The sequence below is a fragment of the Mangifera indica genome, chromosome 6 (genome assembly GCF_011075055.1).
Source record: "Mangifera indica cultivar Alphonso chromosome 6, CATAS_Mindica_2.1, whole genome shotgun sequence".
NCBI lineage: Eukaryota > Viridiplantae > Streptophyta > Magnoliopsida > Sapindales > Anacardiaceae > Mangifera > Mangifera indica.
In genome coordinates, this window is record NC_058142.1 from 5,949,265 (window position 1) to 5,963,772 (window position 14,508).

General features: G+C 32.8%; 1 protein-coding gene across 21 annotated transcripts; it reads right to left on the reverse strand.

Annotated features, from left to right (window-relative positions):
- Window positions 1–990: 990 nt before the first annotated feature.
- Window positions 991–13,569, reverse strand: LOC123218287 (protein ANTI-SILENCING 1). 21 transcript variants are annotated; one of them, XM_044639645.1, is made up of 16 exons: window positions 13,438–13,569; window positions 12,879–12,955; window positions 10,272–10,657; window positions 9,998–10,166; window positions 9,651–9,830; window positions 9,449–9,565; window positions 9,265–9,381; window positions 8,911–9,135; window positions 8,511–8,818; window positions 8,011–8,037; window positions 7,376–7,468; window positions 4,747–4,922; window positions 2,920–3,025; window positions 2,690–2,806; window positions 1,687–1,809; window positions 991–1,559 (listed from the first exon to the last, which is right to left on the reverse strand). In XM_044639645.1, exons 3-15 carry the CDS (start codon window positions 10,623–10,625, stop codon window positions 1,750–1,752), a joined length of 2,049 nt encoding a protein of 682 aa, XP_044495580.1. In that variant the 5' UTR covers window positions 10,626–10,657; window positions 12,879–12,955; window positions 13,438–13,569; the 3' UTR covers window positions 991–1,559; window positions 1,687–1,749. The 21 variants fall into 21 exon arrangements, with proteins under 21 accessions (XP_044495580.1, XP_044495578.1, XP_044495576.1 ...); XM_044639643.1 differs by having other exon boundaries at window positions 12,803–12,955; XM_044639641.1 differs by lacking the exon at window positions 13,438–13,569 and adding an exon at window positions 13,227–13,431 and having other exon boundaries at window positions 12,803–12,955.
- Window positions 13,570–14,508: the final 939 nt, after the last annotated feature.

A 14,508-nucleotide genomic window follows, 5' to 3' on the forward strand; every position in this document is an offset into this window, starting at 1 on the left:
ATAGTGATATTGATTAGAAATCTGGCGGTGGTGTTGGTTGGAGGTGGTCACAATGTGTGAGTTATGCGGGTTAAATTGATGTGCGAATTGGCAGAGGCGACCAATGGGTAATCCGTTATGTTCGTGTGCAGAGGGTAGGATGGAAGCAGTTGATCCGCATTGTGATTTGGAGTGTGTATCGGCCAACAATCTCGTGGGTGGCGATTGGTAGTATTGTTTGGGATGAACCATGTTGCTTTGATTGAAGCTGTAATCGTTTCATGGGCAGTTGTGCAGCTAGTTATAGGTTGGATGGACTAGGGAAGAGATTGCTTGAAGGCATCGATTGGGTTGTCGAGTGGTGGCTGCTGGACAGAATATATTGTCGTTTGTTCAAGGGGCAAAAGTGGATCTGTGATTTGGAAAATTCGGGTGTTGCTTGTTCCAAAAGAGTGTGTTCGTAAAGAAAGAAAAGAGCAATTTATGGGCAATGAAAATACAATGACAGGATTTTGACGCTTTTGCTTTTGTCTGCTATGAAAACAAAATTTCTTTTGATGTATCAAAAGTTGAGGTCCGAAACGACAATGAAAGGAGGGAGACAGAAGAAAAAAGAAAAGAGAAAAGAATAAAAAATGAGAACAATTTTTTTTAAATGAAGTAAAATTACCATTATATCCTTTGTGTAATTAAAAATGTTATAAAGACATTAGGATTTTAAAGAAGGTTAGACAAAACAACCTTTCTATCTTTCTAATTATCGATAGGAAATAAATAACAAACAAGAAAAACAGATTTTTCAAAGGTCGAAAATCTCCGCTTCATTTCATTAGAGTTTAGGTAGAAAAGCATGATGGTTTTGATACCACAGAATTGATTAGTCCAAAGTCTACAAGAGTCCGAAGTCCATACGAAGATAAATACAAACTCCAAAGTTCAATGTCTTTGGATAGGGAATGGAGGACTGAAATTTTTTATTTGGCAATGTCTTCTATGGATAAAGCTTGTTCATGATGAGTAGATTACATTCACTATATTTCACTTTACCATATGAAATTGTAACATGAAGCTAGAACAAGCCCTAGACGTGATAAAACAAACTCTTTTAAAGTCCTTACACAATATCTAAGCTTATGCGCTAGTATCTAAGTCGATCCGATATGAAATCCATATTCTTCTAGTTAAAGCAATGCTAACTTATCAACAAACATTGTTTAAGATCCAAATCATTCATGTGCCTCTCTTACTGATCATAACTAAAGGTTCAGGTTTGTCATAGTTTCGAGTTAGAAAACAGAATAAGCTAATAAACATGGATCAACCTTGTAACTAGAAGTGTGTGTAGAATCATTCCTACAAAAGTGATAGGAAATGTTCTATGACCAAAAGTTTTAGATGAAACAAGATGATAACAATATGTACACACTTTCACAATGAAAATCTGAGACTAAGATTGTACGTACCAGAAATGAGAACGCATCTTTTGCTTGTGGTAATTTCTTGTATGTTGTTTCAAAAACAGTTGACATCGTGTGTCTGTTTCCTTGTTATAGATAAACACAAAAGTACTAAAATCCTTCCTGCAGGAAAATAACATCTTAGAATCATGTATAAAATATTAAACAAGAATCTCGAATACAAAATAAGTAAACTCTAAATCGGGAACGAAGTTAAAAAAGAATATTTCAGTTGAATTTATGTACTTACTAGATTAAAGTCAAGACTTCAAAAAGTGATGTTAATGGCTTAAAACATTTCCAGATGCTTTTCCTAACCAAAATAATTCCTCTTCATCTTTCTAGTAAGCTCCCGTATCTCTTTTGCTTGTTGCTAAAAGTTAAAAAAAAAAAAAAGGTTAAGTTAAAGACCTCTAAATCAAACTTGATACTAATACAAATTCTGACCCAAAGTTACAAAAAGGTAGAACATATATAAGGCTTTAGGTTGAATTTCATACTTGTACAAATTCCTACATGCTCCACATTGAAAGTTGCTGAAATAATATTAGAGATACTTGCATGAATTGTGACATCACACTTTACCCACATATTTTTCTTATTTTAAGTAACAGACCCTCTGATGTGGTACATTGCCCTCACCTTATGCCAGATAAAGATAATAAGATTTAATGTATAAAAAATTTCCTAAACTTTCAAGCATCTCATGACACCTTTATGTTTCCACTTATATGGATCAAATCTATTTGTCTAATTTTTTTTTTTTAATAACCCTCAATCACAAACTCTTATTTCTTTAGGTAAAATCCCATTAGGATCCTCTCTTGATGAGATAACTTTACACTCTATCTCCCTTAAAACAATTTCCTGAATAAATTTCTATAATGTAGTCTCCCTCATTTGTTAACAATACATTTTCAACCCAAAAATTTTTTTTATTATTTCCCAATCTCTTTCTTTAGATATCCTTATATTACTTGAGCTAAAGAGAAAAAAGTTGTATTAAAAAAATGTAAACTACTAATAAATATATAAATTTTCATTTAGTACACATGGTAGGTCAGGGCTGGCACAACTTAGTGATGCAATGCATGAAATAAGTGCATGAGAGACATGCTTTATATGGTGAAAATCAGCCCAACTTTTAGTGTACGTGAATCTCTATGAGCATATGAGTCATATATCTGTTTACATATAAATATAATCAGAAGAAATAATAAAAAGAATAGAATTTGAGATATTCTAAGAAGAACCTCATGTAATTTCTTCCAATACAAATCTGAGGTCGCTTGTTGTATACACCATTCTATGGCCATATAATACTCCAGAGTATTAGGCTGGGAACAATGTGATGTTGATCCTGCGATATTCTGGGATATACAAGCAGATATAGGGGACTAAAGATATAGTAGTTCAAATATCCTTAAACCAAAGGAAAGAAAAGGAAAATATATTATAAGAAAAATCATGATAACAAAAATACATGGGTCACCATCTTTTTATGCCTTAGTTTATCAAGAATGAGATGCCCAACAAAGTCGGCAGGCTTATCAGGCTCTGGTAGGATTCCTCTGGTTCCAACAACAGGTCTACAGATACGACAAATTTGTTACATGCAAACTGAAAATTTGAAATTTATATAATGGAAACGATATGTGGTAAGAACAATTTTTATCATATAGGAGAAAGAAAGCTATGCCAACCGTTATGCAATTAACAAGATATGGTTTCTGTGAAAGTGCCCATTGGACACCTATGTGTTCATGCAATTTTTTTCCCATGCTTTTGTCTTGATTCAGGATTCAGTTTATATTATGACCTAGCCAAATGGCCTCAGGTTTACAACCAAGGGTTCAAACCCACGAAGCGAACTGGTCTCAGGTTTACAACCATGGGTTGAACCCCAATTCTAACCTGTGGTTGTGTTTCACCTAAAACACATATACCTAGTTGAGAGGACTCAAGCTTTATAAATTGAATCCAGACCATTCACTGGCAATGTTGGATGTGACAAACTCCCTATAATTTATGGAGCTTGCATCCTGGTAAAGTCATCCCACCAACCCTCTACACATCAAGTAGCAAGCCCACCCTGATGTCAATTGTCACATCCCAAATATAACCCAATAGATAACCTCCTCTTTGGGTTACACTTGCACAAGTTTGCTTTTGAACTCCACACAAGCATCATTCAACCAGAAGGCATCTTGTTAATCAAGAGGACCCAAAGCACATAAACTAAATCTTATGCTCATTTTGCAAGCTATATGATATGTCCATTTCTTGGTAACAGCTTCAAGCCCTCTCATTTCTTATTTCAATTTGTCATCTAGTATTAAAAGCTGAAGAATCGTTAAGCTTGTGAGTTCACACTCTGTTAGTTTTGAAATGTAGTTTCTTTCGGTTATAATAGATACATACTTCCTCTTCTAGTGCTATGGTATCTAGAAATTATATTGAGCTTTTCAATAGAGGTACTGGTCTGAAAGATTTTAAATGTGATAGGAGATGGATGTGCTAAGCCAAATCAGAACTAATAAGTGATGGATTTCTTCTATATAATTAAGCTTTCAAGGTGAAACTTGAATACTGCACTAAATCAATATCCTAGTCACACAATATATAGTGATGTGTTGTTGCTTCCAATTTAAGTGTCACCAAAAGGCACCTGAATTCTTTTGTCAACAATATGGAAGGAGATGAACTCAGAAGAGCTTAGTCAAAGCATTGGAACCCACTGCAAATGCATCACACAAGAAAACATAAATGTCAAAACAACAAGGTGAGCAATTCTCTGACCTATTTTCCCATGCAATTTAGCATCAAACTAATTTCTAGAAATTGGAGGTTTTTTTATTTGGTAAGTAATTCAAATAAAGGTTTCACACGCATAAAAGAGACTCAAACCCAAACCTTTTCCCTAAAAGTTCTAATGCTCCACTAATCTTTCTAACCCCTAATGAAATAGGAGGTTGATACATCAATAATATAGAAGTTTCAGAATTAGCTCTTTCAAATGCTGGAAGATTCCATTTCCAAAGTCTGCTCTATGCAAACAACTCAAACATCAAGTCTGTTCTTTCAAATGGTACAAAAGATGGTAAAGACATATTTTAATAATATCATTTGGCTACAAAGGCCAGTAGCTGCATTATAACTGTAAATTTTCAGTCGTCCAATTTCTCCCTATAGCTGTCCTCTTAATTGAACATTTAGGGATTTGGTGATTTGTCTAAGTAGTAACCAAATATCAAGAAACAATCAAGTAGCAGAAATAGTACAGAAAGACAAAACTAGTTCGATAAAGTACCTCCCGCCTGCTAGCATTAGGCATCTCCTTCTTAACTTTGATATTGCAGTGTCAGCCGCATCTTTGGACTTGAAGATTACAAGAGCTTTACCTGTTGCCAAATGCAATGACCAATCTTCATAAGCAGTAGGACTGAAATTTCCCGCAACATTAATCACAAAATTAACCACCACATACTGCATGCAATTGTAACATGAATCATTAGAAGTAGAGTCACAAGAAGATGATATACCATTGCAAGGGCTAGAAAAAGCACTGCATTGTAACATCTTTGCACTAACTCTTTCATTGAATGCATGCCATACGAGATCCTAAGGATGAAAATTGAAGAGAGAGAGCACATCAGATACAGCACTTGAATGTACAACGGATTTGATTCATGGTGAACACAAACATGGCTACTCAATTCAACAAACCATTTTTGAAGATCACCACAGTTCAAACAATTTCAAGGATAATCATAATTTTGCCAACTAAAACCGCTAGGATTAGGATTAAATCACCTTATTTCATATAAACTATGAGGCACCTTATATAGTTTAGAGTTTACAATTTGGAATTTATGGTAATAGAATCAAAATGTGTAGGAAAATGAAACTTTTTCAGCTGATTTCATTGATGGGTAAACTATACATTATACGGTAGTGAACCTATCCTAAATAAGGATAGGATTCTTAATTAATAGTAAAAAATTAGACTGAACACAATATTTACATATAAATATAAGATATTCTCCATAATGATAGGAGATATTCTAGGGCATAAATGGGAGATATTCTCCATAATGATAAAGATATTCTAAGGAATAAATAGAAAGATTTCTCAGTAATGATAGGAGATATTCCAAGGATGCTAGTAGAGACATATTAGGAATTTCAACACTCCCCACAAGTTGGTAAGTGGATATTTTCCACGTCCAACTTGTCAGAGTTATACCTTGAAAACTCAACGCTAGCAACCCTTCAGTCAATACATTGACTAACTGGTTTGTTGATGACACGCAGAGAGTTATGATCAACCCAATTTTTGGTTATTCTATGATGAAGTAGCGGTCAATCTCCATATGTTTGGTTCTATCTTGTTGAACTGGGTTATGTGCTATATTGATGGCTAACTTCTTGTCACAAAATAACTTCATCCGACCACTCACTCAGATCTTTAGGACATTCAAGATAATTTTCAGCCATGAAAGTTCACGAATTTCATGTGCCATAGCTCAAAAAATTCTGCTTTTGAACTTGATAGAGCTAAAGCTGTTGTTTCTTACATCTCCAAATGATTACATTCCCTGCAACATAAGTACAATATCCAATTGTAGATCTCCTATCAATTAGAGATCCAACATAATCTGCTTCAATATATCCTTTTATAGTTAGTCCTTCTCCCTTTTTAAACAATATACCTTTCCCAGGAGTAGACTTTAGGTATTGAAGGATTTTCTGAACGTCTTGAAAGAGCTCCTCCTTTGGGTCATGCATGAACTGACTTACTACACCTACAACTTATGCAATGGTTGATCATGTATGCGAAAGGTTAATCCCTCCAGGATTACGAGAGCTTTAACTATTAAATTCAGCTATATACACAAAGAATTTATGGCTGCTTATTCCATTCAGGATTACTAGAGCTTTAACTATTAAATTTAAGCACCTAAAATAACAAAGATTACTATCCAACATATAATATCTTTCTAATGAACATAATTTGAAGCAATGCTACATGTTCCCAAGTCATGTGTCATCCCATTTGGCATTGCTATGTCATTCACTAAATCATCACTTCATTTACACATTAACACCACATGAGGATAACTTTTGGGCTGTATAGTATTACTGTAAATTTTAGTGTGCCATTTTCATAATAACAATACTACTCATTGGAAAACATATCTTAAAAATCACATCCTAAATGATGTGTTACATATATGGTATTGTTGCATAAATAAATTAATCATTTATCAAACGATGTGTTAATGTCACATATGGTGACATCATTTGGGATATGTTTCAAGAAGAGTAGCATTATTTTATTTATTTTAAGCCATTCATTGTGTATTATTTTAACGGTGTAGCAGCAAAGAAAAATAATTTTATAAAACACCATAGACATATAATTATTTATAAAATCATACGCTTGGGCATCTACAAAATCATTATCAAATATCACTACTTAGTGTGTAGATCATGCTGCATACTTTATTTGGGATATGTTTCAAGAAGAGTAGCATTACTTCATTTATTCTTAGCCATTTCATTGTGCATTATTTTAATGGTGTAGCAGCTAAAAATATAATTTTATAAAACACCATACATATGATTATTTATAAAATCATATGCTTGGGCATCTACAAAATCATTATCAAATACCACTACTCAGTGTGTAGATCATGCTGCATACTTTATTTTGAAATAGTCATTTCATGTAATTCACAACAAACAAAAAAAACCCACAAATAACAAGGATATGAGCCACCAAATCTCTATGTTAAATTGAACACAATATCAGATTCACAGATCTATGCAAACATCTCTGAAACATCGGAAAATTTTCCAAGTTTGGTAGAATATGGTAAAATGATGGAAACTTCGAAAAAAAAAAAGACCCATTATCATGGAGAAATATCAAGTACCTCTACTTCGGGTGACGTATAGGATGGATCCAGATTTTCAAGGTACACAAGGGTGCCTTCTTCATCAGCTTTCCTCAGTCTTTTCTCCCAAGGCTGATAAAGATGACAATAATGAGTATAATGCAAGAGAAAACTATAAAAAATAAAAATATAGATTCGGAGAATTTTGTGTTTAACCATTTTTTTGAGTTTGTAGATGTGTTAAGCTATTAGAATCTAAATCATCATCAAAGGAAGAAAAAGGTAAACACTGAAAGTAAAATAAGAAATTCCAGCAACAAGGAAAAATTATTCTAATATTCAATCTAAGATTCATTTGGATCAAGTATATAAACACGAAATTTATGCATCTCTTATAAGAATGAAATTTTTTTGTTCGCATCAGATAATAGATCAAGTTGGTAATAGGTTTCATGCATGATTAATCATCTGTATAACCTCACTCTTATAGTCTGTTTATTGAATTCTGTTTTTTTTTTTTTTTTCTGTTCTTTAAATTCATCAAATCTTAATTATGCCAATAAGCATTTGGTACTTAGTCCAATGTCTGCAACAAAAGAGATGCTTCTAGATGTACAAGAAGAATCAAACATAAAACTATGAGTTTGTGATAGTGCGTAGGGAAGACGACTTACTAGTTCCTTGAACCAACTTTTTCTATCCTGCAAAAAATAAAAATCGAATATATAATATTCAAAGTCACAAAAGAAACTTGGAAATAAAATTCTAAATTTTCAATGCAACAATGCTGAGTAACAAGTCTTAAAATACTGTTTCAGTTCTGGAAATGCCTCATGACTAAAAATATGATCATTAGCAGACAAAAATATTTAATTATTTCAATGCATTTTATGTATAAAAAAGGTAAAAAATATCAATATCCTAAAAATTATGATGTCAACACATAAACATACTTGAAACCTCATTAGTGGATGTAAATATGTAGGTTCATGCTAAAGATGATTGTTCCATCACAAAGCAACAGAAAGGTTTCAACTTGACATACAAAACTTTAGCAAGATAAAAGTACCAAATTATTGTCCCTCAGATAAATGTGTATCACTAATCTGAAATCTTTTAAGACAAAAAAAAAAGATTGCAGAAAGGAAGGCAAATTCAAGTTGTAAAATCTTACAGAATCTGGTCTTCTAGTAACCTCCATGTTTAGACTCACAGTTCTCATTCCCCTGTTTGGGACATGTTGGGTGGTCGGCACATCTAAATATTTGCTTTCCTCACACTGAAGAAGCCTCCTCCTTTTTAAAGGGATATCTGATGCACTTTGTTGTATGATATACTCAGAACATCTCATTTTAGCCCGATTTTCAAGTTGGCTGCACCGAATTTTACGCACAGTATCATCATTGTCAGATGTTTGAAGCCCCAAGGATGCATCATAAGTTGAAAAGCGCCTCTGTTTATCCGCATTTGGTGCAGCTGTTTCTGACAACAAAAATGTAAAAAACAAAAACTAATTCAGATAATCTCGTATATTAAGAATGATATGTGTAAAGAAAATTATCCTCAGATACTACCTTTCATCACTGAGCTCACTCTGATACCAGAACTGGAAGCTTTAACACCATGCCCAACTACTTTATCCAACTCTAACGTGGGGCACAAAATTGATTTTCCAGTCCACTCACTCACTCTTGCTTTCGGCTTAAGAGGCCAAAAGAGTGTTTCATCCTTTTTCCTTCTATCACTTGGACAATACACTTGTTGGTCCACAGAAACTGCAGCTTTTTTTGATTCTGAACCTGATGGAAACCAGTTAACTTCAGCTAATAGATAAAATTACAAGGAACAAAGATGACTGAAAAACAAGTTATCTTCATCTAATATAACTTTATAAGAATAAAATATGAAAGACATTCCAAAAAAATCACCTTTCACCACTGGATTCATTTTGTTGCCACAGTTGTCATCTGGAAAGGCACTATGGACTGCTTTCTCCAATCTTAACCTGGAAGATGAGCTTGATTCTCCAGTCCATCCTGTAATGTCTGTTTAAAATTAAGAGGAAGAACGAATGCTGACATTGAATATATGAGGAATAACAAGTTAACGAACCTCCTAATCCATCTATATTTTTCTCGTATCTCTCTCCTGTTGCACACTTGGCAGCAGTAGATTTAGGCCTCAGAAGATAACCTTGCTCACCCACATTAAATGCAGGCTTTTTTACTCCTGAAAATTCAGGAAACAAGCTTATTTGATTTTATTAGTTTAAAATAAAAGCAATACATGTGAAGAAGGCACTTCTGTAAATCACCTTTCACCACTGGGCTCAGTTTGATGCCAGAACCATCAAGTTTAACTGTACCACTAACCACTTTCTTCGATCCAAAGCTCAAAGATGAACTTGACTTTCCAGTCTCCATTCTAACATTTTCCTCAGAACTATGAGCATTAACAAGTGCTTGATCTTTTCTTGGGTTGAAAAAGTGCTCAACTGCATATAATATATATATTGAATTTTAGTAACTAATGTTAATAGCAGACGCTTATTCAACCCACAAGAAAATTTTGTCGACAAAAAAACAATGAAGGTAAGGAAATTAACAAATACAAGACAATCTTCTGACGTTAAAACTAGAGGAAACCCAGTAATAAACTAACCTTTTACCCCATCTATTTCTTCAGGGAAACTCTCTTCTATCTTGAGCTTTGCAACATCAAAAGTCCGACTAAAAATGTAATCAGCAGTGTTCAACTCTACTTTAGATGCCTGAGGATTTCTTCTGTCATTTGATGCACAAAGAACATAGCATTTCCTCATAACTGCTTCCTGAGATAGGAATCATCAAAAAGTTTCAGAATTCCTTTTACATATATATATTAATTATCTCTTTCAGGAGTAGCCTATCAAACAAGGCTTGTGAATTTGATTTACCAAAGGACTGACATTGGAGAGGCCCCTGCCCTTGCCTGAAGCTAAAAATATCTCCTTCCAGCTTGGCTTATAATCATTCAAGAAATTGCGTATGTCATGTGGACGAAAAAACCATACAAGCTTCATTCGCATTTCATCAGCTGGAGTCTTATAGATTTCCACAATCTTACCAATATGAGCCTCTGGGTAATCTTCTTGGTAAGCAAATACAGAATCATATAGAAAGTATCTTACACCTTTCAACTTAAAGGATTTATAGAAGTGGCAATCATTCTTCATGTAACCAACTTCCTCATTGATTCTCCCTCTAAAATTACAGTTCTCTTCCCAATTTGCCTCTCTTAGATGCTGCATCGTGCATCTATCTTCAAGTAATAAAACTCAGCCTGGAGTTTTTCAGCATCAGTCAGAACAAATCAACATATATGTAAGGGTTATCATACAACCTTTACCACTTAGTTTAGCAAACAATACGATCATACCATTAGAAAAGTCAACATTAAGAGAAAACTAAGAGAAATGAACAATTTAAGGGAGTGATTGCTTTGATCCCTCTAATCATGTTAAGCAATTGCTGGAATTTGAAAATGCGTAGTTGTCCCATAGTATTTTTTCTTGTATATAAATAGAGATCTTGAACCATTGTACATGTAGAACATAAAGAACAAACACTACTAGTGAGGGAGAGTGAAGTTTACATGCAATATTCCTTTTGTAAAGATTATGAGTATTCAATGAAAGGTCGGGTTTTTCACCTATAAACACTTGTTCTTTATTTATTTGATTTTCAAGAGCACATGCATAATGGAATCACTATTACAAAATTCTCGTACTTAGCGTTGTTTGATCAACTTTGAGTTTGAGAATTGATGAGCCAAGTTCGAGAACATTTGGCTGCATCACAGACACCGTTTCCAGGCCACTGGTGGACTTAAAAATAACCCCATTGACAACTGGTATCCATGTTTCCTTTTCAATAAAGAAAAAATCTATTGTGAACATTGTATTCTTGCAAAACAAACTTGAAATAACTACACCATGCAACTTACAAACCTACCAAGCCAATTTCAATTAATGTATAGTGACATTTGGGGTCCATCACAAACACTTCACTTGACTTTTACAGATGACCATTTGAGTGTGTTAGGTCTACCTCATTAAAGAAAAATTTAAAGTAAACATTGTCTTTAAGCAAAGTTCATATACTCATCCTTAACAAATTTCAATCATCGATCCCTGTCCTTATTTCAAATAATGAAAGAAAATTTTTCTCAAATGAATTCAACCAGTAGCTTCCTAAAAATGAATATTTCTCAATTCAGACTTGTTTATGATTTGAATGTTATTTTAGGACATTAAAATCTTCTATTTTTTACAATAATTAATCTTGGTTTAGTTTCTTATTTGTTCCTAGTATTTTTTATAATGTTTTAAGTCTAATCACTTTTTTTTGTGTGTGTGTGTGTGTATTTCCTATTAATCAATAGAGGAGTAAGCGAGAATTAAACTTTCAAACATCTCTTGTTTCAAAAACAACTAAAGACAAAATAAGCTTGTATATGTATGAGTAAAACAGTGAAAAATATACAGAGAAACAGATTAATGATAACACTATTTCTTCTCTCTTTTGTTATTATTTTACTAAGGTCTTTCCTTCCCTTGGAACTTCACTGTCGCATATCAGATTAATAAACCATAAATGTAGCCATTCAACAGCCTGAACAAATGGAAATGATTGTTGTTCCTCAATGAAGCAGAGATTCTATCTTATTCAGAGTGGTGAGAGCTTTCTAAAATATATGTTTTTTCCACCTATTCTATAACGATCATGTAACACACTAGACAGTCATGCATTTTTTATTACATGTTATGTTAGTTCTAGCAAAGATAATCAATTAGCCACACATAAAATATGCATTCAAAACTTCTTTTAACAAGAAACAAGGTACAACTGCATTTGAGAAGATCTAAGTAGGGGTAAACAAACAGCCCACAGAAACAAAGAATGGCCTAAAGCATTACACATGTGTACCGTTTGGAATCTGACAAGCTAAAAAATAACCAAAATCCAAATCCCGATTTAAGACCCTCTGAAAAAAAGCCCAAAGACAGCAACGAGCAAAGAGCCCCCTTATGGAGTCACTGCCATCTCCCAGTTGTCTCACGTAAAGAAAAAATACACACATCTCGAAGTCTGAGGAAATGGAAGCCCAGAAAGAAGCCAAATACTTGGAGCACAAAACTAGGCTATCTTCCATAGAGAATGGACTTCTCCCCTTAAGTTGTATCTGGAAATTCTAATGATTTTTCACCTTTTGTATTTGAATATTGGCTTACACCTAGTGCCCTCTCGTTCAAGAAATAACTCATAGAAGAAAATCAAATGCATATAGATTCAGCCTATAATTAAACAAGAAAATACTACAAAAATAACCCACGCGATGGTGGGAGAAGAAATAGCACATGATGAACAAAATAAACAATAGCCAAATAGAAAAAGTATTTTCAGCAATAGTCAAATAGTCACATACAGAAGGAACAATAAAATACACATGAACGGTCCAGAGCCGAGGGCAGAGGAATGGGAAGAAAGAGAATCGCAAGTACTTCTGTCACTGATCTACGGCAAGCAAACTTTTCTGCAGCTGCGACAGCAATGCTTAAGCACTCAGAAAAAATGAGACCTGAAAATTTAGAAGCAAAAGACCAAATAAAAGCTTAAACAAAAATCAAAAGAAACATATAAAAGCAACCTAAGAACTCGAAAGCCAAAACAAGGCAAAGCTTATCACACCACAACACCATGAGACTTCACGACCTAATAAGAACATAAAGAAAGAATAAATAAGAATATCGAAACATGCTATTAGGCCGTACCCATAGTTGTTGGTAACGTTACCACCAACATGAAAGAAAAACCTAGGAATAAAGAACTACGGGAAAGCATAAGCTTACTAAATAACCAATGCCAGTAAGTTTCTAAACTCGGCCAGTACTGCACTGGCGTCCGGCTAAGTCCTTCTAGCCTCTTCCGCTTTTTCCCTGTTGGCGGCAATATTACCAGCCATTACGAGTACCGACGGCAGTACCAGTAAACGAGAATTCAAACATGATAGACACAAAGCAGAGACAAAATAACTGATAAAACAAACAAGACGGAACTCACATTGATTCATGAGAAGAAAGATTGAAGACGGAGAGACCTAAAACTAAAAATGGGTCATAATGGAGTTGATAGGCAGTAGGCTGGCTGACCGATTGACACTGACAACTGAAAACTGAAAGACGTGAAGAGACGTGAATGCTGCCATCTTTTTTTTAGGTTTTAATTAAATATCGCACTTTATTGTTTAAATACATTTTATTAAATAAATTTATTATAAAAATATTTAATTTAAATAATATTTTATTACTATAATTAAAAAAAATTTTAAAAAATATTTTTGTAGAAATTATAATAATTATTTTAAAATATTTTTATATTATTAGATATATTAATTAAAAATAAAATTATTCTTACTCAAAAATATCAATAAATAATGATATAATAATAATAAAATTAAAATTATTTTAATAATTTTTAATATTTAAAATAAAAATAGTACTATACATTATTGATAATAAAAATTATTAAAATTTTTTATTATTTATAATTTAAGCAAAATATAATAAATAATAAATTACTTATAAACTAAACCTTTAAAATTTTTATTTTATTATCTTTATATCCTGAATAATAAAATTCTTACGTACCCACCAATGGTGAAAAATAAATTTACTATATTCTAATCTATATATTTATTTATCTAATTGTCTTTTTTAATTTTATTATACTACTTAAAAGATTGAAACTTAACAATAAAAAATCCTAAACCTGTAATGGAAATAAATATCATAACAATAAAAATAATAATAATAATATTTTAAACAAAATTTTAAAAAATTATTAAATAAATTTTGAATAAAAATGATCATAACTAGAAGAATTTAAATAAGGCCAGTAATGGCTAAACATCCTTCTTATAATTACACAAATAAATCATATTATAAAATATTAATAATTATAATTATAACCGTAACTGTGAGCAGTTGATGCATTTTGACATTAGACCTTTTAAACCATATCATGTCTATTTTAAGATAAGATCAATAATTTCTTAAAAAGGAAATTATATTGCTGAATACTGCGGGAACTACTTCCTGAAAATGGAAGTACGTTCAGACCCATTAACATCAA

Coding starts and splice junctions, on each gene's coding strand:
- LOC123218287 (XM_044639645.1), bottom strand. CDS start 10,625: ATGCAGCATCTAAGAGAGGCAAATTGGGAAGAGAACTGTAATTTTAGA. Junction 9,382..9,448: donor AAATATAGATGGATTAGGAG/GTTCGTTAACTT, acceptor AATTTTAAACAG/ACATTACAGGATGGACTGGA. Junction 8,038..8,510: donor TTACTAGAAGACCAGATTCT/GTAAGATTTTAC, acceptor TATTTTTTGCAG/GATAGAAAAAGTTGGTTCAA.